The following is a 27,594-nucleotide window of genomic DNA, read 5'->3' on the forward strand; positions in this document are numbered from 1 at the left end:
GAGAAAACAAGCTTTGTTATTTTGAGATAACGAAATAATCAACTTGTGATCTTGAGATAATCTTGAGATCATTGAAAAAAAAAGATTGCAAGCACGGCTGTTCTCGGTTTCCATACCTCGTTCTCTGTATAGAAGCACCATTTCGAAAAAATACAGGATGTATATACAATAAGGAGAAGAGGAAGTATTTTGGCAGATATTAAAAGTAATAAAAACAAATAACCAAACTATCCAACATAACTTTTTTTGTTGTATTTCATGCATGTGTTTGTATCAGCCATTCAAAGAAGCATAGGCAAATAAATTCCACATTCCATAAAATATGAAAAGTAGCAATAGGACATAAAGTTTATTTCTGCACTACCATAGACTGATTCAGGGGGAAAAACTATATATAATGAATTAAAGTAGCTACTACTTTAAGCTACTCAAAATGTGTAGCTTTTGCTTAATCTTCAGATCGACAGATGGCCAGCAGAGCCTGTAGATGATCTCCTTTGAACTGTTTCTGTTGGAAAAAGATGCAAAAATTAAAACTTTACTTGTCACTTAAAAGAATAAAAACATGACTTGCATTTTAAAAAGAACTCCTCACATCTAAATGTTTAATTTGAAAGGAGTATTTAACACAGTACTATGCGTGTGACCTACCTGTAGAGCAGTGTAGAGGGAAGTGCCTGTTAGTTTTAGGAAGGCAGCTCGGATACACAGCAGATCTTCCTCACAGTGAGACACCATGATCGCCTGCACCATTGACGTCTGAAAGAGAGAAATGTTTTGCGTCAGAACTGTTATGTATTTAACAATCTCAGACACTAGAAGATTTCCTATATGTATAAAATGTCCATTATATTTCACACAAGTTTGCCTTCAATGGGACTATTGGTTTTGGTTTGGATCTTTGCACATCTGTACACATTTCTGCTTTTCTGTGGTCTAGGCAGAGGCAAAAAGCAAATTAATCTATGTAGCACAATTCATACACGAGGTGCTTTTCAGACATTAAACTTTTAAAAAGGCGGAGGGAACAAACTCAAGAGTAACTATTATAATACGTATTACACACAAGGCAAAAATAACAATCTAATTAATATTTTTTAGGAATATTTTTTACACATTTTAGAAAAATATACAAGCATAAACAAGATAAATAACGATGTACCCTTTCTGTAAATTACAGACAAGTGGAGGAGGCATAGAGTAAAAATGAAAAATTAGTACAACCCCTGCAGTAATGAAAAAAATAATGGATAGAGAATGCTTCATCAATCAGCCACAGTACTGTTTGATCACAATGTTATCATCAGTTACCATAAATCTTCAGAATAAAAGACAGTATCTTACCTCCATGGTCATTAGTCTTTCAGCGAGGTAGACATCAGGGTTTTCAATGCACTGTACTGTCACGACACAGATATGAAGACACATGAGTGACTGATCAACATGGACGGCACATACTAATCCCTCACACAGTTTTTTTAAAGCTAGATTTACCTAAAACTTTCAAACCCAGTTGAAAGTCTCCTGTAAACCGTTTCTCCACAGCTTGAGCCACCATCTGTCCGCTCTCCAGCTCCAGTCCCATCAGCACTGTCAGTAACATACAAGGTCATATTCATATTTCAAAACAGTGAGGACTTTTCTAACACACAGGAGAAAATTATATTACAGCCTCACCTTTGTTAAGATGGTCTGAGTCTCTAGAGGTCAGTATGTCAATCCATGGTCCTGCATCAGTTTTTTTCCCATTTAGTGACGCAGACAGAGACTGTAAGAATAAAAACAATAAAACACAGTCAAAGGGGTGAAATTTCCGACATGCTTATATGCTGACTGCCATAATAGTGCACTGCCAAAATGTAGTACATTGTGTCTGCTTTATCATATCATATATCATACAAAATATAGCACTGAAAGTTGCTCCTTACTCCCACCACAACATTTATTCATCATGGAAAATAATACCTCAATATCTCTTTGAACCACTCCAGCAACACTTTCTTTCTGTTGGGAGACAGGAGTGAGAAAACATAAACAATGTGTTTCAGAAGAACCTGTCACATTCCCACTGTGATGTTGTGAAGATATGTTGTTTTAATAACATGAAATACCCACTTTGACTGTCCCTGACAGTATTAAGGCCAATTTCTTCAGTTATGAGATTAAAGGTGATGGTAAAGGAAATAAATACTCAAATTACATTTAGCAAAGCCACAACAAGCTTAGCAAAGTCTCCACTGGTTTCTGCTTTCAGTTCCTTCTCCAGGTCCTTCTTATAGACTGAAAAGGGAGACAAACGAACAATATGATGAATATCAGGACACAAGAGAACATGGATTAGAGGTTCAAATGTCCACAACAATCAATGAAAACATTTTGGGAGGGAAAGACTTGGAAAGTTCTTACAATATTGGTATGCAGCACTAATTTCTTGAAGCTGCTTTCCGGATCGTGTACACAGGATCTCCAGTAGTGTTTCCTCGTCTGTGCCTAAACCCTGCACACACACACACACACACACACACACACACACACACACTGTATATGTATCCTGGGATATGACAGACAGGCAAGGTAAAATCCCCTCCTCCCCACAAGTGACTCATGCAAACACACATGAAAACACCAACTCCAAGCCCCCCCAAAATATGTATTCAAACACACAAACACCCGCTCACCACCATGGCCTGTTGCAGGCGATGAGCCTCATACTGCAGAGGAGGCATCAGCAGTGCCAACAGTAGAGTTTCCAGTTCTCCAGACAGAGCTTTCTTCACACCAGCTGCCAGGTCCTGGGAAAGTCAGAATAAACACAGATGTTTTCACATATCACAGACATTGTCTCTAGTTGTCTCTGTTGACTCTCAAACTCTGGGTTAGGCTGGCTTATTTTTTACAGTTTGAAAGGAAAATTCCTCCCTTATATACATGTTAAATCTACGTAGGCTAACACTTTAGCTAACAGCTAACTCTCACTGGTGGCCCTAATCAAAAAAGGCAAGGTGAACAATGTTGTTGCTTGACTGTTGAAACTCAGTGGGCTGGCACCATGACACTTTTTGACTTGTTTCTGTTCTTTGGACTTTCCCTTAAAGACACTCTGATAGTGATGTGTGTGTATGTAACTGTAAAGAGATTGGTGGCTGTTTGACCACACAGTGACAGTGTGAAAGTTCGTCTCTGCCAGATACTATCACCTTATTTGTGCAAATGAAAATACCTCTAATTAATGGAAAGAAAACTAACTGCCATCTTTTTTGTTGATTTCAAAAAATACCCATAAAAACCTTCCAAGAAATAATAAATGTCCACTTGCAGTTTATGTATGACACAACGGCATCGTATTAATTCCCTACCTCACCCTGTGTCATCATTTTAGCCTATACTGTTTAAACTACTCCCTCTCTAAACAAAGGTGTGTTCAAAGCCTTTAAGACCAGTTTGAATAATGTTTGATCAGCAAACACATTGCAGATGAGCAAACATACATGTTTGTGACATACGGCATGATCATTGCAACTCTACACTCTGCTGTAATGCACAACATGGATTATTTTTGGGAATATTTTATATTGGGGGGCTGCTGTAGCTTTGAACTTTGAGACAGTTATTCTGAAGATCATGTTTTAGTTTTCTTTTTTTTTAGAGTCTTTTTCATCTTGTAAATTGTTAGTTTCGGTAAGAAGTGCTGTTGTAAACATATTCTGGTCATTTGTTTCTTTACCTTTTGAGTCATTTTTTGAAAGGTCTCCGCGATCACTTGTCTCTGGTCGTTGTTCCGATTGGTTAGGATCCTCACCAGAGTCCCCGCATCTGAGCCAGGTACACAATGTTTGGATTTCAATTATGATACAATACTAAGTATTTAACGATGGGGCAAGGAATGCTAAGAGGCAGAAGAAAAGTAAGATTGTGTACAGCTTTGTCAGTGATGTAAGAGTGATGGTCAACAACTCCACATCACACCAGTTTTAATCTACCAGCAGAAGTACCTTTCATCTCCAGTGCTGCCTGGATCTCCGTGGCATCCCGGTCAGGGTGGAAATTGGAGAAGGGTCGCACCGTTCCGAGGGTACCCCAACACATTTCCTATGGGATGAATAGTGAGAGTGAGTGAGAGAAACCAAAAAAACAAAGACAGGTCTTAGACAAACCAAAGAAATACTGCAAAGACTGGAAGATTAGGCATTTAAATCCTGCCACTGGAGACATATCCTGTCTGTTTCTATCAAAAATGTGATAACTGAGTGGCAGGGAATGAGTGGAATGTGTAACAAGAAAAGACGCAAGATGATGATGGATTTGTGGGACATATTTAGAAGGTGCTGGTAGAAGATGAGCTAAGATACAAGTCAGTTTTCATTGTGTTTGAATTTAAAGAATGTCAAATATTCTATACTACTGCTGTGAATAGTTGGGGGATGGTTGGTGAAGTAGTTTGAGAGCATAAGTACTGAAATGTTCTTCAACAGGAAACACAATATTTGTCTTAAACATAATATTAAGCACTGCAGGTTTGAGCTGACTTTATCAATCCTTAATTAACCTGGCTTTCTTCACATTAAAATCTGAACGGATATTCCAGCATTCCTGGAGGCATCACACACATAGTGACATAGTGTTTGCAGATAACGTTAGAAGCTATGCAGATAATCAGAGAATACAAGACAGCAGATTATGTTATCTACAAAAAAAGGAGTGTTTTAACACTGCAGTAGCAAAGAGAAGACAGGCAGAAAAAGTCTACTTACATGAGATTTGAAGTACTCAGGGTCCATGGCTTTGTCTTAACTGCTAGAAAGAATGTGAGTAAGAGATAAATGGTCCATACACATGCAGAAACATATAGTGAATTACACTAACCAACACAGACACATGGGTGCAGTATAGAAATAAAATGACACCCAAATTGGTGAAGAGCAGAAAAGTTAACTGAATTCTGAATTTGACTGTTCAATGAATCACTTGATGACAGATTTTTTAGTGAAAGTAATAGTTAGCTCAACAAAACGGTTATATTACTTCAATCTACATGGGACTAAGACACTCAACATGCCAAAACAAACACCTGACAGAATAACACAAGTACATTTTCTTACAAAATCCTTAAAGAATGCTTCGTTTTCCTACCTGTAACAGAATACTGTGGCAGCTGTAGGAAGGTGTGGAGGTAGTTGACTTTTCTTTTTTCTTTTTTTTTTTACAACCTCCTCTAATCAGCCCTGTATCTCAGTCCCACCCTTACAACGCCACACCTGCTGCAGTTCACCCGCCTGACTGTCTGTCATACAGCTGACCAATCGGTGCTCAATGTCTTCACAGCTTTGTCAACACTATTGGTCTGTAGAATAACTATGACAGCCCACCTGCAAAATATTGACATTCCTTGCAGAGGAGGAATCCAGACAGTCAAGTTTGTTTACAGATGACCTTTTCTTATGAAATCACCATATAAGCTGTAGATTGTGTGGCCTATTTGGCCAAAAATGAATCATCAATGAGGACTTGTTGTTGTGCCAGGCTACATAATTTATCCCCTTCATTGAAGAATGTGTGGTATTGAGGTTTTCAAGTTACAGCTGTGCCAATTTTCAGCTTTTCACCAAGATGGAGCAGATAAACAAACCCACCAGGCAACATGCCATTCATCTCTGTAAGTAGTAGTTAGGGGGTAACTATGGTTTCAGTGTAAAACAGATCTCTGGTGTGCTCATGTATAACCTGATGGTCCTTTAGCTCCTAAACCTGAAAACTAAATTGTGTCACGAGAGCTAACAAAAGGCCCTCTCAGCCCCTGCATTTGTGGCTGCCAGTGACAGCAATCTGATACTTCAAAACTCTTATCCGCCCTTTTCACTCAGTCAAGAGAGACACTCAGTCACATCCACTTTCAAACTCAGAAGGCACAAATAACATGTCATATAAATGACTGTATCTCACAGAAAAATCCAGTGGGTGGAATTTGTTCATAAAATAATTTCTAACAGTAAACCTGAGCATGATGAACTAATGTGTTTCTCTTAGCTGTAATCTGTCCAATCAACTTCTGCCAGCTGTTCACCTGCAGAGCACAAAGACATATGAGACCTGTGTTGTTATTACAAACAAAGCTGATCTACAGTAAGCTCTTTTGCCTTTTTGTAATATTATTCATTATCATGATATTATTAAGATTTGCTTTACTCAACATCCGTTTCAAAAGACAGAAAAACGATTTTAACTAGAAAAGGCAAAACGTTCTTCTCGCTCGCTGCTGAGATGAAATACTGAATAAGTTGAAATTGCACTCAAAATACAAATGACAAATATCAGTTTACATGCAACCACTTAAAGCAGTTGAACTGTCATTTGAAGAGTAAAAGATGAAAGCAGTGGACATGTCAGTTGACGTGTTAGTGGTAAAAATTCAATTTCACAAGAATAAAAATCAGTTAGTGTCAGAGGTGAAAGCAGTTGACATGTCAGAGAAAGTGTTGAAAACTAAACCTGCGATTGAATAAAAACTATAAATAATGTAAATGTTAGTGTGCATTGCTGAAGGCAAGTGCAGTGATTAAAAATACAACAAAAACTAGGATTATTATTATTAGAATAATTATCAGCATTAGTTTTTTGTTAGTTATTCAGTTATTAGTATTTCTCCTCTTTTAGTAATTCATCCATTAATGGTTGAATACTGCACCACTAGTGCACCAGTACTGGTTGTTTGTTCACCCTGAGTTTAACAGGCAGTAAAACTGAATAGATGAAAGCATGAATGGATGAATGCAAGGACGGGACATATGAATGAAATAAAGAAAATAGATTAAAGAACAAAATAGTCCATCAACACTGTAGTAGTAGTAGTTTACTGATGCTCAGACAAATGTACATCTAATTGTTTTCGGTATTGAGAGGAAATATGTGATCAGGGCTGATCAGTGCTGTGTAAACAAGAGAGAGTGAAAAGAGCTGAACATCGACGTGACTGTGTTTAAACCTGCAGCGTACAAGGAAATATGAGACCTGTGTAGTTATTACAAACAAAGCTGATCTGCAGCAAGTTATTTTGCCTCATGATGGTATTAACCGAAGATGTTGTTTGTTGTGCTCCACATCATTTTACATTTTTAGTTAAAATAGAAAGAAATCAGGATGAATGTAAAGTGTAAAGTGGGTTTTTAGTGGGTACACATACTGTTTTAATCAGTGAAAACAGGATGTATTTATGATTTGTTTGAAATAAAAATAAAAAAGTCAGCTTTGTTTCATTTAACATTTTTTAATTCAATATTTTAAAACCATTCCCTCTTACATAATGTCTGACATCATATCTTTAGTATCAAATATTAACATACAGCTGATGCAGGTAACGTAGATTTTCATATAACAATTTGACTTATAACAAAAATACAACAAGAAATAGAGTAACTGGACACACACAACCCATTTCATTGCACAATGCAATGCGATATACTGCGTACATAACTGCAACATTTCCCACAAAACAAGCGTCAACACATACAGTACATACAAAAATACCTTTAAAAAAGCAGAGCATACATTTCTTGCGCACCACACATTCGCTGGGCTTCATTCGTCCACTATCTGTATATCAAGCGTTGGTAGCCGCTTGCTGTTCGCTCCAAGAAAACAATGTCCAGAAGCAAATCAAAACTCGGTTTGCTCCAACGCAAACAAAGTTAGGAAAGCATCAACTACAGATGCCTCTACAGTCAGGACTTTTGCATGAGCCGGAAATCATACACACAAGGAGATTCTAGTTTGAATACTCAAATTGTTGACAAATGACAACATCGGATGAAGGTCAAAGTCAAAAGACATGGAACAGGTCGAAGCATACTCTCAATCATCGGATACAAATGAATGGCTCTGTCCACGCTGCGTTTGTATACAGTAGTTCAGCACATTCCAACTCATGTGATGACCCCAGTCGCTGCAGCAGGTCGAGGTACTTAGTTTTCTTTTTTGTAGTCCTTGCACACAGGAAATCGTTATCTGACTTGGAGAAAATGGATTCATTTGTATGACATAAGTACAAACTAAAACACAAAACCTTCCAAAGCACTGAACTGTCTTTTGCAGCTTTTCCAGGGCTTGTATTGCTTAATTGCTTTCTTACTGTTGCAATGTTCATCCTAGTTACATGGTTCGTGAAGTTGGAGGCACTGAAATAAATGACATCATAATGTAGTAGCAGTATTGCTTCCCAGTATACTGAGGGAATATTCTGGAGGTGTAAAGATAAGCACTGTTTATGCTGAGGAAAGCCTAGCGAAGAGGAAACATGGAGCTTTTTACAGCAGGTTACAGCAGCTCTATCGCCCACTGTTGGCTTGGCCTCTCCTCGTTCTCCAGCATGATCACCACGTGGTCCTTGTCGTAAGTTTTGCCACCTGAAGAAAAGGAAAATAATCACATTAACAAGAAGTCGTCCTGGTAATGCTGTAATGATCATCTAGAAAAAGCAAAAATGACATTTTAGTGGCACACAGTTTTGGAATGTAACTAAGGTAATAGTTACTACTTACTTTGCAGTATTTTTGCATTGTGGTACTGTTGTTTTTACTTAAGATAAGACTCTGAATACTTCTTCCACCACTGCTGACATATTTGTTTATTAGAGTAGAGGGACTAGCAGGCAATAGCATTTATTTTAGGAAAATCTGCGTAAGAGATTCTCAAATTTGAGCTAAACCAGTTTACGTTCATCAAGAGACTTAAATTACTCTTACTCACTGAAGCTAATCTAATAAATGTTTAGATGCAATCAGCCAATGCTCATGTTTTCTTCTCATACCTTTGACATCCAGGACCATGCCAGGGAAAGTTCGGCTGGTAATGAGGCCTCTCATCTGGGCTGTCCAGGTCTGGATCGGCTGCCGGGTCTCTGTCCACAAAACCGCTTTGGCTGCAGGCTCTATATTGCCCATCACCTGAAGGCTCATGGTTTGGGACAACTACAGCACACACATACAGTGCATGATCAGACCAGCTCAATGTTAACACGGTCAGATGAAACAGAAATCACGCATTACCTTGCTCTTGATGAAGCCATCCTGATAGAACCAGAGGTCACTCATGGGCTCCACCTCTGGTGTCACCACCACTCGCCCTGATTTCATCTCCTCCACGCCGCCCTGGATAGACATGAAGTGACCTCTCTCTTTGTTCTTGATGCGGAAAAAGCGGCGCTTCTGCAGGAGGCCAAATACAAAGAAGGATTGTGGTTACAGTGAATCCATGGCTGTTTTTCTATTGTAAATCAAAGTTTTAAGAAGACCCTACACAGCTCAATCATGCTTTTAAATATCAAAGGAATATCACATAAGATTGGTTTAAGTTTGGCTTTTCACTTTTTACATCAGTTTTACATCATTTCCACTGTTTAAGGAGGGGGTATTATGGAAAACAAGTTTTGTCTAGTCATTTCAATTTTGTTGTTAGAGATGTTAAGTAAATGCTCTAAAAAAGCATGAAACTGATACTCCTTCACTGTTTCAGCAACACTTTTAATTGGTGAAATAACACTCTTTGCCGCTGCCTACAAGCCATCCAAAGCTGGCACTTGTTTAAATGTCACACTTTGAGCCAGTCATGACATTTAATATCCAATTCTTCTTATTCATAGTCTAAATTAGAGTTTTCCTACTGGTAGATATGGCCTTTGAGGTTAACCAGTCACCAATGGTTAGGGACCAGTGCAGCCAGACAATCATAATAGTTTAGGCTTATGCCTTTCATTTATTTTATTTATTCTTTAAAAAGTAGGGAAAATACTACCATTTAAATAAATGATCTACAACTTTTTCTTAAAACTTAATTCCAGTCCAAAGTGACTCTTCAGATTCAACTAATGCACAACACACTGCGTTTCACATCGTGTCAAGTAATAACATGTAACTCGTGAAGGTAGGATGCATGGTTTGCATTTCTAAATGTGTAATTTATGACTTAAAAAGAGGTTGTAAACATGACTTGTTGACAAACCTGTCTGACTGGGAACATTGAGCCAATAGTCTGTAGTGAGCTAAACTTCGGCCAGTTGGTGATTTCAATTGGTTCCAGTAGGAATTGGCGCCCCCTGTAGTTGCTGTGTTCACATATCACCCAACTGCAAAGAAAGAAAGACAAAATTAGAGAAGAACATTTTGCTCAATATCACACACGGACCCACAACAAGCATTTAAGTAATGTTTAATTTGGTATTCCATTGTATCAGCTGACTAATTCACTATCAACAAACATCGCTCATAAAGAAAACCAGAGGCTACTTTATGACGTCAATGCAAATCAACTTGTGCAAACGCACAAACTGTACATGGCCAAACAGTCTCCCCAAGTCAGACGCAGACACAGAGAGGCAAACACTTACCAGCCGCTGTTGACTCTGACAGAGAGAATGTGGTTGTTGAAGCCCTCTTCAACCATGCTGAGGATCTCCATGTCCGTGGTGATCTCTTTGCCCTCCAGACACTCGAGGCCAAACAGTGAGATGGAGGGAACTGAGAATGTCTAGACAGGGAGAGATGGAGGTTCAGAGCAAGACACAGGAAAGAATACAGAGCCTTTTTTATAGGAGGGCTTTCTCACCGTTGGCACGACCTTGACAGAGCGGATGGTGCAGCCGGGCGGACATCCCATGCTGGTTAAATTGGGGTATTCTCCTTCAGATAAGACATACATGTTCCCAGAATACTGTTTATTCTCGTAGAGCACCCAGCTGAAACAAAGAAATGAATTAGTATGTTTTTTTCCTTGTTCACCCTTGCATTAGTAGCCTTTTCACACATTATGCTTTATTGTCTTTTTATTTCACAGACTTTTCCACCCCTTGTTTCCTTTTCTTCTAGGATAATTGTAACGCTTAATCACTCACCTTCCCCCTGACACTCGGCAGGACTTGGTCAGTAATTTTTCTGTCACCGCTTCCTGGTTGAGGTCGAAGATGTGACACTCACCCTGGAAGTCTGGCTCAGAGTACAGTATCACCTGACGGACATAGATAAGTAGAGGTAAAGAAGGGGAAAGTGAGATATTAAATTAACACATTTATAGCCTGAAGCCTTTTATTCTTTTAATTATCTTAAGCACTGAATGCAAAAGTGCTACTACTGTAATGTTGCTCTCTATGAAGGAATGATTTATCTTATTTTCAGCTGTCGTAGGTCAAGTTTTAGCATCTAGTCTTTTGATTATTTCAAGTTCCTTTTGCAATGCAGTATATTGCACTTACTATTTAATATTTAACTTAAGATGCAAATAGAAGAAGTTCAAGTGGAGAGCAAATGTCAGATGGAAAAGGCAAATCAGTTTCCTGGATTGTTGCGTGCATTAAAAAAACGGGGTTTTCCCTGCATGGAGCAAAGTGCACAGCCTGTGCCAGAAAATTTTAGTTAAACTTTTACACTGTGTGCTGTGACCACCGGGCAGAAAAAAACAGAAAAGGAAAATTCAGGGAAAATGATTGCGGTTGTGTCACAGTTTATAAGTTACAAAACTCCATCTGCAGTGCCTTAGGCATTAGAGATGTGCGTGCACCTGTTTATATTCTTCTCTCTAATCTGAAAACTCTCCAAAGGTCAAGTCAGGCTCTCTCTGAGCTAAGTAGCAAGCCCAGCAAACCAAATATCCTATCTAGGTGAGGTAAAACTGCAGATAACACACACTGTTTGTTAGTGTCATAGACTGATGACTTGACTGAGGTGCATTAAACAACATAAAACTGAGAATGCCAAGACAATATAGTCACCTCAGTCCTGATCCTTGAGCTTTCACTTGGAGCCTAAAAATCACAAAATCACAAAAATGTGAGTATCATTACAACATCAATACACTCAAATCTTGCTGATGGGTTTGTGTCCTGCTCCTCACAGTGGTCCTCACCAGTAGGATGGGCTGCACTGAGCAGATGCGAGTGTCCTGAGAACCCCAGTCAGCACAGTTATTGTAGAAACCTTTCTCTAAGATGTACTGGTTCCCAGAGAAGTCTACATGGGAGTAGGCTACCCATCTGGAGGGAAAACAGTTAAATGATTAATGTATTACAGTACCACTTAAATTAATGATGTCACAACAGTGGTAAGCATTCGTCAACTTACGCCCCACTGAGTACATGGATGGAGCGCGTGGAGGTTTTGTACTCAAACAGTTCAACGTCTGGAATGGCCTCCGTCACCTCAAAGGTGTTCTCCTGCATGCCATCCTCGTCTTCCTCGGGCTGTTCAAACATCACCATCAAGGGGTCTGTCAGGTCCTGCAGAAGAGCAAGAAAATGGGTTAACTTACCTCAATTATACTAAAGCCCCCTCAACAAAACAACGGGCAGTTTGGGGACTTCAAATTTTTATATCAGACAACTAGAAGGGGAAACAAATCTGTGATTTTCTCTAGTTAAAGTTTTAAAACTGGCTGGAATAAGATTGTGTTTCAGATAACGTCACGAGAAGCATGTTTAAATGTTAGAATGCAAGAATATTGAAAACTAGTTTAAGGTACTTTCCAATCTAAACTAAAGATAATTTTGTTATTGCATACTGCATAAATCATAAATCAGGTGCCTTTTTTGAAGAATGATTTAACTTTGTTTAAATAATTTAAGTCATTCCTGTTGCTTGTAAACCATACCATGTTAACATGGTCTTCGGTTAATAAATCTGAATCTAAGTTAAACTCTGATGTCCTGAGTTGCTGTTTCATGTAATCCAACTTGTGGCACTCAGTATCGGGATTACAAAGGCCATTTATCAGAGTGCAAAGTCACTTTTTTGATTAGATAAGACGTTAATGACGTAGGAGATAAAATTAGGTCATTACAACAACAAAAGTGAAAGGATTCATACAGTACAGTACATAAACACAGAAAGAAAACAAACTATTAGTAAGAACAGAGAGATTAAGCACAGTTTGGTACCAAAGCATGAAGGCAAAACGGATGCAGTTACTGCAACAATGTGGAGAGGAGTGGGTGATGTTATATGGCCTACATGTCCATGGATTCTAAGAGTCAACAGATTGTTTCATTAACTGGAGGTCTGGCTCCTTACAACGGTAATGTCATTGTTGGTTTAGTCAAGGTTGCACTGTTTCTAATTCAGCCTCCAAGCATAACAAAAACAATCTCTTCATTTCATCTGCAGTTTTCTCACAACCGGAGCTGCACCCTCCCCCTTTTGCTTAGATAGAGGACTTAGAAACATTTGAATTATGACTTATAAACAAATATTAACTGCAGGGAAATATATCCCTTGCAACTTACTGCTCGTATCAGCTTAACAGAGCGTAGCTCAGAATCACAGCCTCCCCACACCCTCCAGTCATGGAAGTCTCCCTCCTCCAGCAGGTACTGGTGGCCTCGGAAGCCCTCTTTCTCGTAGCCCACCCAGCTGCAGCAACAAAGAGAGAGGCATAGGGTTAAAAAGCACTCAAATTTTTATCATACCCCTATTTATTTTGGCCTGGGAGCTGTTTGATATTGACTTTCTGCCACATGTTTTGCCCCAACCTTAATTGTGCAGCAGTACTCCTTAACCAAACTCACTAATCACGAAGATCTTGTCAAGGTGAATGAATATAAACACTGCAAAGCAGCACTCACATTCCTCCCAGTACTTTAAGGGAGCCGACATTGTACATAAAGACCGTCTGCTGCCTGTTTACTCTGGTCATGAAGTCTCTCATGTTGCAGGTTATGGTCCTCGATTTCCCAGTGAAGTACGGCTTTTCATAGATCACCATCTGGAGACAAAGAGTGTCATTTACAACCAGGGCATACTGGTAGCTTTTTCAGTGTCAGTCATCATAGGTGTCGGATAAGCAGTTCCACAGTCTCAATATAATTTAGCAACAATTTATTAGCCCTTTCTCACCTTTGGGTCATTCATTTTCTCCACTCTTGGTTCACCCTATGATAAAAAGAAATAAATTCACTTACTGCAAACAATCAGGAGTTATACGTTTACACAGAATTCATAAGGAACAGAGCTTGTATATACTTCTAACAGTGCCACTTACTACTTTGAGTGGATGTAGTGATGCCACGTAGGGCTGTTCCACTCCCCAGGCTGCAGGGTTGGAATACCCCCCCACCTCCAGGACACGTGGTACACCCTGGAAGAAGGGCTGTGCGTACACAAGCCATCTGGGCAGTAGAACAGATCAATGAGTGAAAACAATGAAAGCAACATAAATCTGATACACTAAACAATCTGTTCTTCAAATCACATGAAATAAAACACCAATGACGAATTAGAAAGTTCATAATTAGTTCCTAACTCACAGCCCAGCATTAATGATGATGGAGTTAGCCTTGATGGGGAAGCCAAAAATCCTGGCATCATCAGATGTATCTCTGAAGATGACCTTCTTCCCCTCTGCGTTCTCTTCTGGGAAAAGACTGATTTCTGGGACGCTGTAGTCCTGAGGGGGGGGGGGGGGGGGGGGCAGAGAAACATCCATTAATGTCATGTAATGGAGAAAATAACAGGTTGCAATGCTACAGTCCTGAGGGGGCTGGGAAAACATATGCAGCTGTTGCCTCAGTGGGAACTATCGTGAGTTAAAGACATAAATCATCCAAATGTGAACAAAAGGATCGTCTCACCACCAAAACATGATCGGAGCCTGCTACTAAACGCCATACTGACTGACAGACCTTTTAATACGCTGAATAATATTTAACACCAACTAAATCCATGAATCCCTTCATGCTTTCTGATGCTGTTTAAAGTTTGTGTTATAGCCCAACCAAGACTGGATTTTTAGGCTGATACCGATATTGACAAAATATGATGATGAAATGAACAATATATAGTTAGTTTGTTTACATCAGTAGTGAACCACAAAAGTAAAACAAGTGTATATATTCAATTACGATACAACTGGGCTTATTTTCACCTCAGTCTCACTCAAACGCGTCAATTATGTGAGTGTACCTGAACTGTATTTGCTCAAAAACCTCATTATTCGAGCTCTGAATCACAATTAATGAATCACTGAATTACAGATCTAAACACAATTGCATGATGCATTCATACTGCGTCGAATAAATACAAAAATTCTGTAAAAAGCTTCGTTGCTGCAGCATTGAAAAGTTGTGGGACTATAAAAATTTGGAAAAATACAGTTGGAAAGGTGTAAACTATTTCAGAAAAAAAAGGAAAATTTACTTTTACATTTTAAGTTTATTCAATAGATCACTCCTTAAAGTAATTTGTCATTTCATACACTTCTGTAAGAGCCAGAGCAACAGGTGCTCGCTCCTACTTTTGACAGTAGATGGTGCTGCTGAGTTACAGAACACATAATCACTGAAGAGCTACAATACAAAACATGTGAGAGAACTATTCAGCCTTTTAGCATCAGATAACAATGTTAAGGAGATAATACTTCAAATGGATTCCCACTGTACTTTATCACAACTGATCATATCAGAATTGAATGGAGGGTGTGTGTCATTTATTTCTGGCAACAACCAAAAACCTGTCTTACCCTGACAGCTCTCCGAATAGAGCCGATGATGAACTTCCTGGCTGGCTTGGTCTCTATCTGCACATCGCTTGTTTCTCCGTTCTGCTTTTCACCCTCCTTCTGTCCGTTCTGCAGCTGCTCCTCGGGAGGGTTGAAGGGGTAGGTGAGCTCTATGTCTCCCTCGTCTAGAGCGATCTTCTCCCCTTTGAAGTTAGGTTTCTCATACAGCACCCATCTAGGGGGGGGGAAAGGGACACGGGGGTTACAGCCTCTGATGTACGATCCATGTTGGCATGTGTTTGTATAAAATTCATAGACCCTGTTGATGTATTGTAAATATTTTGCTCGGCATCACATTGCTGCATCATTATTCTGAAATCTATCAAACCAGAGTTTCACACGTGGGGAACAAAGTATCTCATTATTCCACTGAAGCTGCGGTTTGACTTCTCATTTCACACAGTTGCTGCTGTGCTACTTTATCAAGGCTTTGAGAAGAGAGGGAAGGATTACATTATACACTATATACGTATATAATTATTTCGAGTGAGACCATGTAACGTTTGGACCCTTTTTCCCTCTTACAAACGAAAAGTTGAATTGATATGCAATAAAACGCACTATTGATCAATTCAATACACTCAGGGGTTTTGCTGCTACAGCCTCACTGGTTCTGGTATGACCAGTAGCTCACTGTGGCTAATGTTAGCTAATATTAGCCAACTTTAGATAGATAGTCTGTGTAACTGACAGCACTAAGTCAGTTCACAGACTTTGTGACTCTGCACTTGTGCTACTCTTAAAATAGGTTTTAGCATTTCGCATCAACCCATCATTGACACTGAAATGGGGAAATCACTCTTTGGTGTAACTGCTAACAACTCACAGGCACCTGAAACATGACCAGGGGCCCCAACTAGACACCTCTGTTTTTTGTAAGAGGTCACCTGACGAAAGGACTTTATTTATATATTTAAGTGTATCCAATGGTTTGCATATAAAATGGTAATCTGAAAAGTAGCTCTCAAATAAATGTAGTGGACAAAAAAGTATAATATTCCACTCTGAAATGTAATGGAGTACAAGTAGAAAGTAGAAACACTCAAGTGAAATACAAGCACCTGTAAATGGCCCTGAAGCAAAGTGCTGCTTGAGCAAGTTAAATCTCTCAATAAAAGAAACTACATCTCAGTTTAAGCCTGGGGTTAATTGGATACAAACTCCACTCACTTAAAACAATTTAATTACAGAATTAGCTGTGGTTTGGGGAGTGACGCAGCGTGTGATGTACGAGTTGACGGTGTAATTATCTCTTTGCAGGACGCCAAGCGAGCCTTAGCCTGGTGTTAGTAGTACAGGTCAGAGCGGTACCATCAGTGTTACTGCAGGTTCACACTGTTGGCTGTGTTTGATTTAACATTCCACATCTGAGGCAAGTGTGCGTTTAAGCTTGTGTGTGGGTGTGATAACTATTGAAGGCATGTGCATGTCCGCAGTGCATCAATACCTGTTTTGTTTTGACGCTACACGACTGCATCCAGAAATTGGGGTTTATTTAGAAAAAACAGTGTTTAATTACACACCTCACATTTCAAGAGAAACAAGATGTCTGGGCCCCTATTCTCAAGCTTCAGATAGCTTACAGTATCAGGGTGTCCCATTTCATATGTCTCATATGATTGTACCTGTATTTGAACTGAAGATCTCAGGAAGCCTCAGGTTTAAGGGAGTGCCAAATATGTGGTGGTGGCAGCACGAGGAAAAGACATATTTATCGAGTTTGTTTACAGCTGTAATTAGTTATAATCTAGCAAGACCGGATAGGCAAAGCAATCTGCTGAAAGTGACAAACAAGGAAAACATTTTTAAGTTTGATCTTGGCTGCATATATTGGATTGCTGTTCCTTCAAGACACTGAGATTTGTGAGTAATTCATGTTTGACCTTCACATCAGTGGTAATTTTGGACTTTTTCTTTAGATCTCCTGCTTTAATTAATTCTGGACAATAGCTGAGTATCCCATTCTACATACTAATTCTAAGCAGGCTTTAAGAATGTAGTGTGCTCACACTAGAAAAGTGACAAAATAAAGTATACTCTAAACAGTCAATATGCATATTAAATAAAAATTACTTTTGAGTGTGCTGTTATTGTACACAATTCTCCCACAATGCAATGCTCAAAGCAACTGGAAGAGCAGCTGACAGCTGGAAAAAGTTAAAACTGTGGTGGTGAAACAGCTCCAGCTTAATTGTCACTTGGCTGTGCCTGCAGCGGTTAGCGAATGTGTGTGCAGCAGTTCAACCGCTCACCCTCCTCTGACGACCCTGATGGAGATGGTCTCCTGCAGCTCCCAGGGCGTGGCATCTGTGACATCACTGCGTACCTCGATCCTCTGGCCGCACATCCCTGGCTGGTCAAAGATATACATCTAGAGACAAACGTGGACAGATACAGAACAGATAATAATGAGCTGTCACTATGTAGCTCATTTCAGCAGGGCAGATGTTTGCCAGCACAGGTGTGAAATCGGGCTGTGTGGCTGCAGGGCGTTTCCCTGCTCACTATGCAGCTCTGCAGCCTCAGTAAGACATTTTTTAAAGTTCTTTAAGCAGAAAGATAATCTAAGATAATCAGATCTAAACCTTTGCAAATGGAGATATTTATCCAAATAAAATACGGTGATTAGAAAGTCATTTTTAATATTAGAAGCCATTTAACTTGGGCAGGGAGAGTGATGCAATGGTAGACCGGATAAAACGACAGTAATGACAAAGATTTACTGCAGGCAAGAGCTCAACTTGTGCTGCTGACGAATCCTTTATGTGGTTATAGGAAATTAAAGAATGGAGCCAATGGCATTATCTCCAGTTTCATATCCAAGCATGAATCTTGAATTTCATGCTAATCTCCTTAAGACATCTGATACAAGACTTGTACAAGAAACAGTCCAGGGTAGTAGAGTTGAACAGCAGCCCTAAATTAGTCCTGAATATTTATGATTAGCATTTGCAATGTGAAAAATCAGAGTGACACTCAAAAAAAAAAGAAAAAAGGAATATATTTAAAAATGGATTAATACTAAATTCATTCTACATAGGAAAAGATAAGTTATCCTCCTCTAGGAAGTCCTTTGTTTCTTAAGGCTGAATTTGAGTATAGAAGCTTCTTAAAAAACCTGTTCACGTCTTCAGCACTGACATGTTTTGTCCATTCAGGTCTCAGCCCCTGCAGCATGGAAGAGTACCCGGGAGCTGAACCTAAATGTCAGCTCCACCTCTAGCTTTCAGGATCCATCCTGGACAATCTCAGAGAGAACATTTACAGTCTTCCACTGCATGCAGGGGCAGGCCTGACATTTCAGGTTACGCACATGGCTAGGGATAGGCAAAAGTAGCAGGTATGCAGTTTAATGTCATCAATCACAGCCTGAAATTCCACAGAAGATTTTCGTTACAAGATGAAGAACAAAGGGTTTAACCAGATGGTCTGCTAACTACTGAATAAAGGTTGTGAAAGAGCAGTTAAGGGACGACACGCGTTAACCGAAAGAAAAACATCCTCTCTTAGAATTGAATGTTTGCTTATAACATTGCTTATAATTGAGCTAAATGCTACAATGCTACCTGCTCACAATGACAATGCTATCATGCTGATGTTTAGCAGGTATAATGTACCATATCCACCATTTTAGTTTAGCATGTTAGCATTCTAGCATTTGCCATTAAGCACAAATTACAGCTCAGGCTGTCGGGAATGGTGTCTTACTAGTATTTAGTCCACATTAAAATTTTGACCTGATAATGGCATTAGATGAAAAGTCAGAGGATCATTAAAGTCATTAGGATTCAGCCTCTGAAGATCATGGACATCTGTACCAAATTTGAAGGCAATCTGGCCCAAAGTGGTGGACCGACTGAGCGACTGACCAACCAACATTGCCACCTTTAGAGAAATGCCAACAACAACAACAGCAACAGACGTGCGGCTGACGAACCTGGGTAAAAGCATAGACACTTCATATTGTCTATTGTCTCCTTTCTATTCTCCCAACCCTTAAATGAATGTGTTCTGTCTGTGCCATTTGTCAGCACGAGAGGAAGAAGTGATTGCTTATTTAGCCAGTGTCACAGCAAATTCCACTGAAAGACAGCCTTCACTGTCACGATATTACTTCCTGGTCGCTGGTTGAAGTTAATCAGTGAAAGCAGCTTTCACCTTTGAATGTGAACTTGAACATGTCACTCAGCTGCTCACTCAGGTTGAAGTGTACTCAAGAGTGTATTTTGTGTAGAGACTCACCTTTCCAGGACGAGGATTGAGCTTCCCATGTTCTTTCTCTTTAGTGAGCTATGGACAAAGAAAAGAATTCATATTTTAGCAAACTTTCTAGTATATATATATATATATATATATATAGTATCTAGAAGCCAATTTTCTTTTTTTCTGACATTCTGAAGCGATTCATTGATATGATAATGAAATGATGAAAATACAGAATGTACTTCTGCACCACTTGATCACCATTAACAATTTTAAGGTTCTACCGAAGAAGTGCAGACAACAGAGCGACAACCTCAGCAATCCTTTAGACTAAAACCAGTTTCTACCTCTTCAATTTGCACATGCCAGACAATCCAAACATTGTGTATGTTTATGTGACCCTGTTCAACAGGCTCTGGGGGTGTTGGGGTATGAGGACATCTTTCATGACAGAACAAGCACCTCGTTGACAGGTGGGAATACATTCCTCCCCTGTACCTGTTTAACCTGATGCTTTCTAGCACTACCCCGACCACAGTATGACCTCACCGGAAATTGCACTGAAAAACTGTACAGAGCATCCAGCAAGTGATGAATTACCTGACTGTTTCACCTGTGTGTGTGTGTGTGTGTGTGTGTGTGTGTGTGTGTGTATGGTGTGCATTTCCTCCATGCACACCATACACATGAGGGGGGGGGGGCTCATGTATCACTTGGCCTCTACTCTCTGGAAGCTCTGTAGGAAACAGGTTGTCATCTGGATCATGTTACCAACCAAAGAGGGCCTTGTACCCACCAAAGAGGCCTACTACAGAGGCTTTTATTTCGACAGTCTTCAGTAGTGTCCGTCCCTGTCCTAATTCAAATTAGGAAAAGTGTTTAAGTAGATACATTACAACAACCAATCTCAGCCAAATCTAACTAACCTTAAAGGAATACAATAATGGTTTTTATTTGTCCCACTGGCCAAACTTCTAATTTATGTGAGCAATGCCCTGAATATTAAAGGCAGCGCTACAAGATGCCTTTGTCAACAACGAACACATATATGAAGTCATTTATTTATTTTTTTGTATGTATTGTATTTTTGTAATTGGAGTGTTCAGACTGTGAAGTGTTGGTGTTGTGTGCATATGTTTTAATGAACAATAAAGTATTGTATTTTATTTTATACTAAAGTTTATTTTGTATCCAGCTTTCACCTGCAGCATGCTACTGCACATCCACACAGCATGCCTAATGCCTGTAAACTGTGGAACTGTTTTTACTAAACAATGTTGTCATGGGACATGCTTTCGCATTGCATAATCAACAAAGACTTAAAGTCAACATTTACATTCCTCTAGCACGTTACAGCAACATGTATGGTGTACTGCATGTTGATGCTTTTGGGCTGAAAACCCTGATCCTAACCCCTGCGAGACAAATGCGGAGACAATGGAGGGATGTTGACGAGGTATCATAACCTGTCCGATTGCAACACAAGAGTTGGTCTCACGGGTTTTCTTTAAAGGTAATTTACAGTACTGGTTCTTAGAAGGTGTACAAAGAATAAGACTGTAATACATTGAAATCATATTTTCAGTCACATAAAGAAAATGTAAACAACATCCACTTTCGTTTCACAAGCTGTATACGTCCTTGTACCATTACGGTGTAATAAGAACTGAGATTAAGATAGAGCTGATAGATTTGAGGAAAACATTGGGATTTTGCTGACCAATATTGTGATTACAATTTAAATTGTATGATGATTATCTATGAATGAAACTCCAGGCCTGAGTTGGTTGTCTATAAAATATGTTTTGTACCAAACATCACAAATTAATCTTGTGCCTCATCATGAAAGAACGCTATTAATAACAGAAGAAGTAGAATCTTTGACATCATCAAATCAAATTTAGTCATGACATTCAAACATGTCGTTACATGTATTGATAACAGCTGCATACTTGGACAGCGCTAGCTAGTGAACGGCTTAATCCTTCACTTGCTGCTCTTGCGATTTGAAAATGGACTCTTTCAAATCTCAATTTTGATATTTAAAAAAAAAAAAGCGTTTGTTCAGGCCCAGCATACTCCCTATACAGTATTGTCAAAGTTTTACCGGCTGAAAGTATAAGTCTGCATATATATACTTCCTTCTTAACTTCACTCCTTGCCTTCACTTTATAGCTCAAAAAGAGGTCAAACATCTGCATCATACATAGTGATGTGTTTACAGCTGCCTTGATGCCCAATTAGAAAGTAAACTCCAACAGACACTTTCCCTTCCCTTCCCAAGATCTGCTCTCCCATAAAATTAGTTGCCACAGGTGGAATGTGCAATTTCAGCAAATCACATAATCGAAAAAAGAATGGATGAGCACGAGCTGCATCTAGCTGACGAACAAAGCAAATGAAAAAAAAGTCACAGAAGGGAACAGATAATCACTGTCATCTTCTCTCACCCTTCCACCATCAAATTCTCCCTGTCAACTCCACTTCATCAAATATCAAGCAAACAAGGGGAGAAATGTGAGGATATATACAAAAGGCGAGGTGTGGCCGTGTCTCTGCAGGAACAGACAGATAGCTGAAAAGGGTGGGGAGCCCAGTGGAGGCAGAAACAGAAAAAAACAGAGAGAAGCAGAAAGTGTTCTGCCAGGATTACATTTCTGAGATGTCTCACACCCACTGGCTGAGAAAGTGTCACTGATGGTTTAAATGCATGAAGGAGTTTACAGCAGGATTGGTGCATATCTCTGTTTGTCAAAGCATTAATAGACACTTTGACAAACAGAGATATGCATCAGTCCTGCAGCGTGTTCAAAATTCCCTTTAAGTCGTGCATTTGGGTTCCAAATTCCTTCATTCCCCGGAGCAGTTCATTTTCTACAAACAATACCTACTGTAATCCATTCTTTTCCTACTTTCTTTCAGTTGACAGGAGCAAAACAGGATAAAGCTGTAAAATACACCCCTGTTCACACCCATGTCATAATAGGACACTAACACACTACTTTTACTGATAAAAGCCAGTTCATTGTCTGGGTCCCTTTGCACAAGACTGTAGTTTATATAGATACATATGTAATATCGTATAATTCTGTAACACAAATATATGGATTGCATGGTGTATGTATGTATGTATGTTTACTCTGTGGCATGTTATTATATACAGATATGTGTTTAGATCAGACATCTAGCAAGTTTCTACACATCTACATTATAGTACAACATTAGCATTACAATCACTAGTAAAACATTAATGAGCCTTTTTAGTTTTACTCCAAGTGACATCCAGAACAAACAAGGTGCCGAGGTGGCTACCTGTCATCAGCTGCCTCTGTAAAAGTACCATAGGCAGGAATGCAACTTCATGCATTTGCGACACAAGTATGATGAGATTACTTCTCTGAATTCTTCCCATCCTGTCTTCTTGACAGAGAGGACAGTTTGAAACTGCTGCTACTAGCAGTAGTATTTCTCCCCATGGATCTTTAGAGGCCCAGAGGCATCAGTCTCAGTCAGTAACATGAGCTGTGGTCATGCTGTGTGCTTTGGCCTGGAAAAAGGAGCCACTGGAGCCATACTACTGAACGTCGCAGAGGCTGCTTTGAACATGAGCAAACATCCTGTGCAAACATTTGAAATAAAACCACACAAGACAGCTGGAGACTAATGAGCAGTTACACCTCTAGAATGCAGCTGACACTCCTTTTGTATTTGCAAGGACAGAAATAACACCACTATCATGTGTTATGCATGGGGGAAAAAATGATCAACAAAAGATATAATGCAGAGGACAGCGTCATTAAGTAGCAGAATGCAAGGATTCTGGTTTTACTGCTTATCATAATATCCCAGCATTCCCTCGGGTCAGTCCTGTGTTTGCCGTGCTCCCTAACTGTTGGGATACCTGCACTCACAATATGAAGTGGTGTGAAATCAACGTTTTGTGGTTTTGTGTGAAACAGGAGGAACACGAATTCCTTTTGCGTGTGTTGACAAAACGAGACGGAAAAGTGAGAAGGAGGGTGGGTGTGTGTGTGTGTGTGTGTGTGTGTGTGTGTGTGTGTGTGTGTGCCACCATGTGTGCAGCGCATGTGTGAGTAGATGTTCCCTTTCTCTCCAATTAAAATCATTTTAAGACATGTCCTAATCAGTTAAGCCCTTCACATGCCCACATGAATGCTTGCAAGTAAGAACAAGTGCATACATGTGTGAACACTAGGCTGGATACACACCCTTTTGAGTGAGATTTTGTGATGCTCAGAGGGAATAGCATGTACCTGACAGGCGGGGGCTAAGGGTTTGGATCCCGAAGCCACTTCCACTTTTATATCTATAATAACGGCTGGGGATCTACAAATATTTGCATTAAGAAGCTCTATAAATGGTGATGATCTTATGTTATGTGAAGGTATATGGACACAAACAAAAGCCACACAAAGAGGGACATTTCCTGTGTGCACAAAAAAAACACATCTAGAATCATCTCTCTCACCCATTGTAAGCTGACCTGTTGTTTGTCTTTTTTACAACAGCGAGGAGAATAGATCTGAGAGTGAGGCTAAGAGCTGCACACATAATGAGTAAACACAGATATACATACAAAGGCAGAAATACATGTCGAGGATTTTCTTTCTTATGTTGTTACAAGAGACCTAGCTACCATTTCAGGCCTTACACAACCTTCTGATGACTACAAATGTGTCCCTACTGTGCACACTGGGCTTATATTTTGTTTAACAATGTGTGAAATAAAAAGAAAACTGCTTCTTCTACTGCATTCTTCCACTTGCCTTGCAGAAAAATGCATTATTCATAAACTATGTGCACATCTCTCCCCTGAACTGAGGCTGCCTCCTACATAAATTAGTTCTACAAGCTATTCACCAGAACGCAAGATTCCTTATAAATCTGAAAATCAGTCATTCCTCACCTGAGTTGTTACATATGTAAATGTCACTGAAGCAACAATAATAATACTTAATAAAAACTAAATACACAATACAAGTAATACTCACATAAGCATCAGGGAAGGCTCTGTATTTTGATGCTAAACTCCTCTCAGGCTCAAGTTCATGGCTCTGGAACTGAGACCCCCCATGTGCACTGTTGAACAGTGAAGTCTGCTGGACCCCCATAGTGGCGTCACTACTGAAGCTCCTCTGCAGGATGGGAGTGCTCAGTGCCCCAGTACCTACACTCTTCCCCATCCCCTGTGACTGGCCAAACATAGATAGGGGGGAGTCTGTGGTGGTTAAAGACCTGTGGAGGTCTATGGAGGCGGTGGGGCTAAGGAGGCGGGTGGGACTGTTGCTGGAAGGTGGCGAGCTGATGCTCAGCGGTGGAGGCCGACTCATTCGAGCATTAGGGTCTTCAGCCCCGGTCAAGGAGCCTGACGAGGAGGATGAGTTCAAAAGGAAGGAGAAGCGATCAAAGCGGGACCCCACTAGATCTGTTCCAGTGGCCAGTTCACTATGCTCCTTCTGTCCTACACTCATGCGATCGCTTAAAGGCCCTATTTCAGGTAGCGAGCCGGTGCGGAAGAGTGTGCGATGTGTGTTTCTGTTTTCCAACGTCTGGTCTATGGATGTTGATCTGTAGCTCCCGAAGATGACGCTGTTGTCTAGGCGGGAGCCAGAGGTGGAAGACGGAAGTCCTCCGTTTCCATTAGGCACTGGGGATAGTAAGTCCTCAGGAGAAGAGTCAGAGGATTTTCTCATTACCATACTGCCAGCAGCAGATGCTCTCAGGGACAGGCTCAGGCCTCTTGTTCCAGGCTGCTGCTGGTCCTGCAGGTGATTGAGCAGATGCAGTAAGTAAGCAAAATAGGTTTTGGTTCGACCAAGTCACACAAAACAAAACAAACAAAAAAAATCCTCACATGTTCTCCTGTTCCTAGAACAGTCATTTAGTCATGTCAGATTGTTTTGGTTTTATTTGTCTAGGTTACAACGGCAGTGATATATTTTGGGACAGCTATGGAAAACATCTCTTTTTAGATTGAGTAGTTTTATCTCATTTTCTCATTTAGTTTGGTGTAGGAGAAATTTCAACTGAATCTCCAGAAAATCTGCGAAAGAAAATGCAAATTAAAGCATGTTTCCATCCACTGCTGTTATGCTAATAATATGAGTACGGGCACATCAAGATAAACAGTTGGTGGCGCTAATCTTCCAGTCTGGTTCTATTACACCACTGTAGAAGAAGAGGGGGCAACGTATTCAAAAGAGCTCCAGTCAAACCTCAAACGATGAAAAGTCATGCTGAAAACATAACGGAAATATAGCATTTATGTGGACGTTTAAGTCACATGCTTCATCATGTGGCATTTTCTTTTTATCAATTCATCAACCTTTCCACTTCAGCCAAGCGTTAAAACTTTTTTGTGATATTTCAAATGAAACAGATGTATGGAAACGCACTTTACTTAAACCACAGAGGGATAAGTAAAAATATATGTTTTTGGTCATTTAAGTGAACCTTTTAAGAGCAAACAAACTTACACAACCAGAAAAAAATCAATAAATAAACAATAATAATAATACAAATAATAATAATAATACAAATAATATACTTATGTCTTGAGCCTACATGTACATTTTCTTGCTCCGTGCAATAAGAATATAAATAACATTTCACTGTTGTTGTAATGATGTAACCCCAACCCTTTACATTTTTGGAGATATGAAGGTTTTCACTAAGACATTTTACTGAATTTGAGTCTGAATGAACTTTACCTGCTGGCTCTGCTTCATCAGCTCCAGTGGTGAACGAGTGTCTCTTGGGGAGTTCCTCTTCAGTCCCAGTTCAGCAGGCAGAGTGTAAAGCCCGTTAGAGGACTCGGCAGGCTTGCCCATTGCCTCCATATTTTTTATGGGACTGGTGAGGGAGGGAGGGAGGTCAGCGATGACAGGGCTGGGAGCATCCTCGACAATTGGTGGCAGGGAGGAGACCAGGACCGGAGGAGGCCCACGTAGGCCCATGGTTCTCGGCCTCATGGAAGGTCCCATGTTCTTCAGGGTATCCACTAGGCTATCCATTTCAAACTGGTTGGGGGAGTCCACGTCAGGGGAGGCCGGAGGAGTGGAGGGGGGAGCTGCGGGGTCGGAGACCAGCTCCACGAGTGTGGCCTGGAACACTCCAGTAAAGCGGGATGAGTCGTCGTCCTCTTCTTTGAAACTGTTGATGTAGTTGTAGCTGGTTTGTTGTGGCGAGGAGAAGCCGGACACAGGGAGCTGTTCTGAGTCCCAGCGTGACTTTATCTTCTCTGACTCTGCCACTCCCTCTCTTTCACCTGCAGGTGCAGCAGGCTCCTCCTGCTCCACTAAGCTTCTCCTCCACTCATCTTTCTGCTCTCCCGCTGGCTCGCTCTCACGGCTCAGATAAACTCCGGTCCTGTCATTTGGCCTGTTGCCAGAGGTAATGTCTTCCTCTGGAGAGGGGGAGGAGGAGAAGGAGGAGGAGGAAAAGGCGTTGCCGAGGTGTTGTTTGTATGCTGTAGCCTCGGGGAGAGCGTAGGAGGAGGAGGTGCTTGAGTAGGTGTCAGACATTCTGTAACTCAGAGAATCAGAAAAAGAGGAATCCTCTGTTGCATACGGTGTATACTGAGTAACACCCTCAAATCTATTTCTCCATTTGAAGTCTGAGCTGAGATCTGTTCCATTGGATTCAGTCTCAGCGGTGCTTGCTCTGCTACAGTCCACTGTATCCTGTCCAACCCCAGCGGTATCAGTCTCTTTGATCAGAGATACTCTATGGAAGCGATATTTGGATTCATCCTCTTTCGGGGGAGATGAATTCTTTAAGGACAGTTTGGTGCTCAGGCTGCTGTAGCCTGAATTCATTCTGTCAACCAATTCCTCGTCAGCT

General features: G+C 40.3%; 2 protein-coding genes across 3 annotated transcripts; both read right to left on the reverse strand.

The window, feature by feature from the left end:
* Positions 1–300: 300 nt before the first annotated feature.
* On the reverse strand, positions 301–5,163 carry anxa14 (annexin A14). 2 transcript variants are annotated; one of them, XM_070922038.1, is made up of 13 exons: positions 5,131–5,163; positions 4,752–4,791; positions 3,993–4,089; positions 3,725–3,813; positions 2,679–2,792; positions 2,407–2,497; positions 2,201–2,280; positions 1,966–2,004; positions 1,678–1,768; positions 1,495–1,590; positions 1,345–1,400; positions 652–759; positions 301–508 (listed from the first exon to the last, which is right to left on the reverse strand). In XM_070922038.1, the coding sequence occupies exons 2-13, from the start codon at positions 4,776–4,778 to the stop codon at positions 449–451; spliced, it is 948 nt and encodes a 315-aa protein (XP_070778139.1). In that variant the 5' UTR covers positions 4,779–4,791; positions 5,131–5,163; the 3' UTR covers positions 301–448. The 2 variants fall into 2 exon arrangements, with proteins under 2 accessions (XP_070778139.1, XP_070778138.1); XM_070922037.1 differs by having other exon boundaries at positions 4,752–4,794.
* A 2,078-nt stretch (positions 5,164–7,241) lies between these two features.
* Positions 7,242–27,275, reverse strand: crybg2 (crystallin beta-gamma domain containing 2). Its single transcript, XM_070922172.1, has 20 exons — positions 26,463–27,275; positions 24,744–25,514; positions 19,771–19,818; positions 17,781–17,899; positions 15,490–15,703; positions 14,279–14,418; positions 14,014–14,140; positions 13,869–13,904; positions 13,598–13,737; positions 13,259–13,385; positions 12,102–12,256; positions 11,887–12,013; positions 11,753–11,785; positions 10,880–10,992; positions 10,594–10,723; positions 10,376–10,515; positions 9,991–10,114; positions 9,039–9,197; positions 8,801–8,960; positions 7,242–8,396 (listed from the first exon to the last, which is right to left on the reverse strand). The coding sequence occupies exons 1-20, from the start codon at positions 27,273–27,275 to the stop codon at positions 8,308–8,310; spliced, it is 3,765 nt and encodes a 1,254-aa protein (XP_070778273.1). The 3' UTR covers positions 7,242–8,307.
* Between the last annotated feature and the right edge of the window lie 319 nt (positions 27,276–27,594).

The sequence above is a fragment of the Enoplosus armatus genome, chromosome 16 (genome assembly GCF_043641665.1).
Source record: "Enoplosus armatus isolate fEnoArm2 chromosome 16, fEnoArm2.hap1, whole genome shotgun sequence".
In the NCBI taxonomy this organism is placed as follows: domain Eukaryota; kingdom Metazoa; phylum Chordata; class Actinopteri; order Centrarchiformes; family Enoplosidae; genus Enoplosus; species Enoplosus armatus.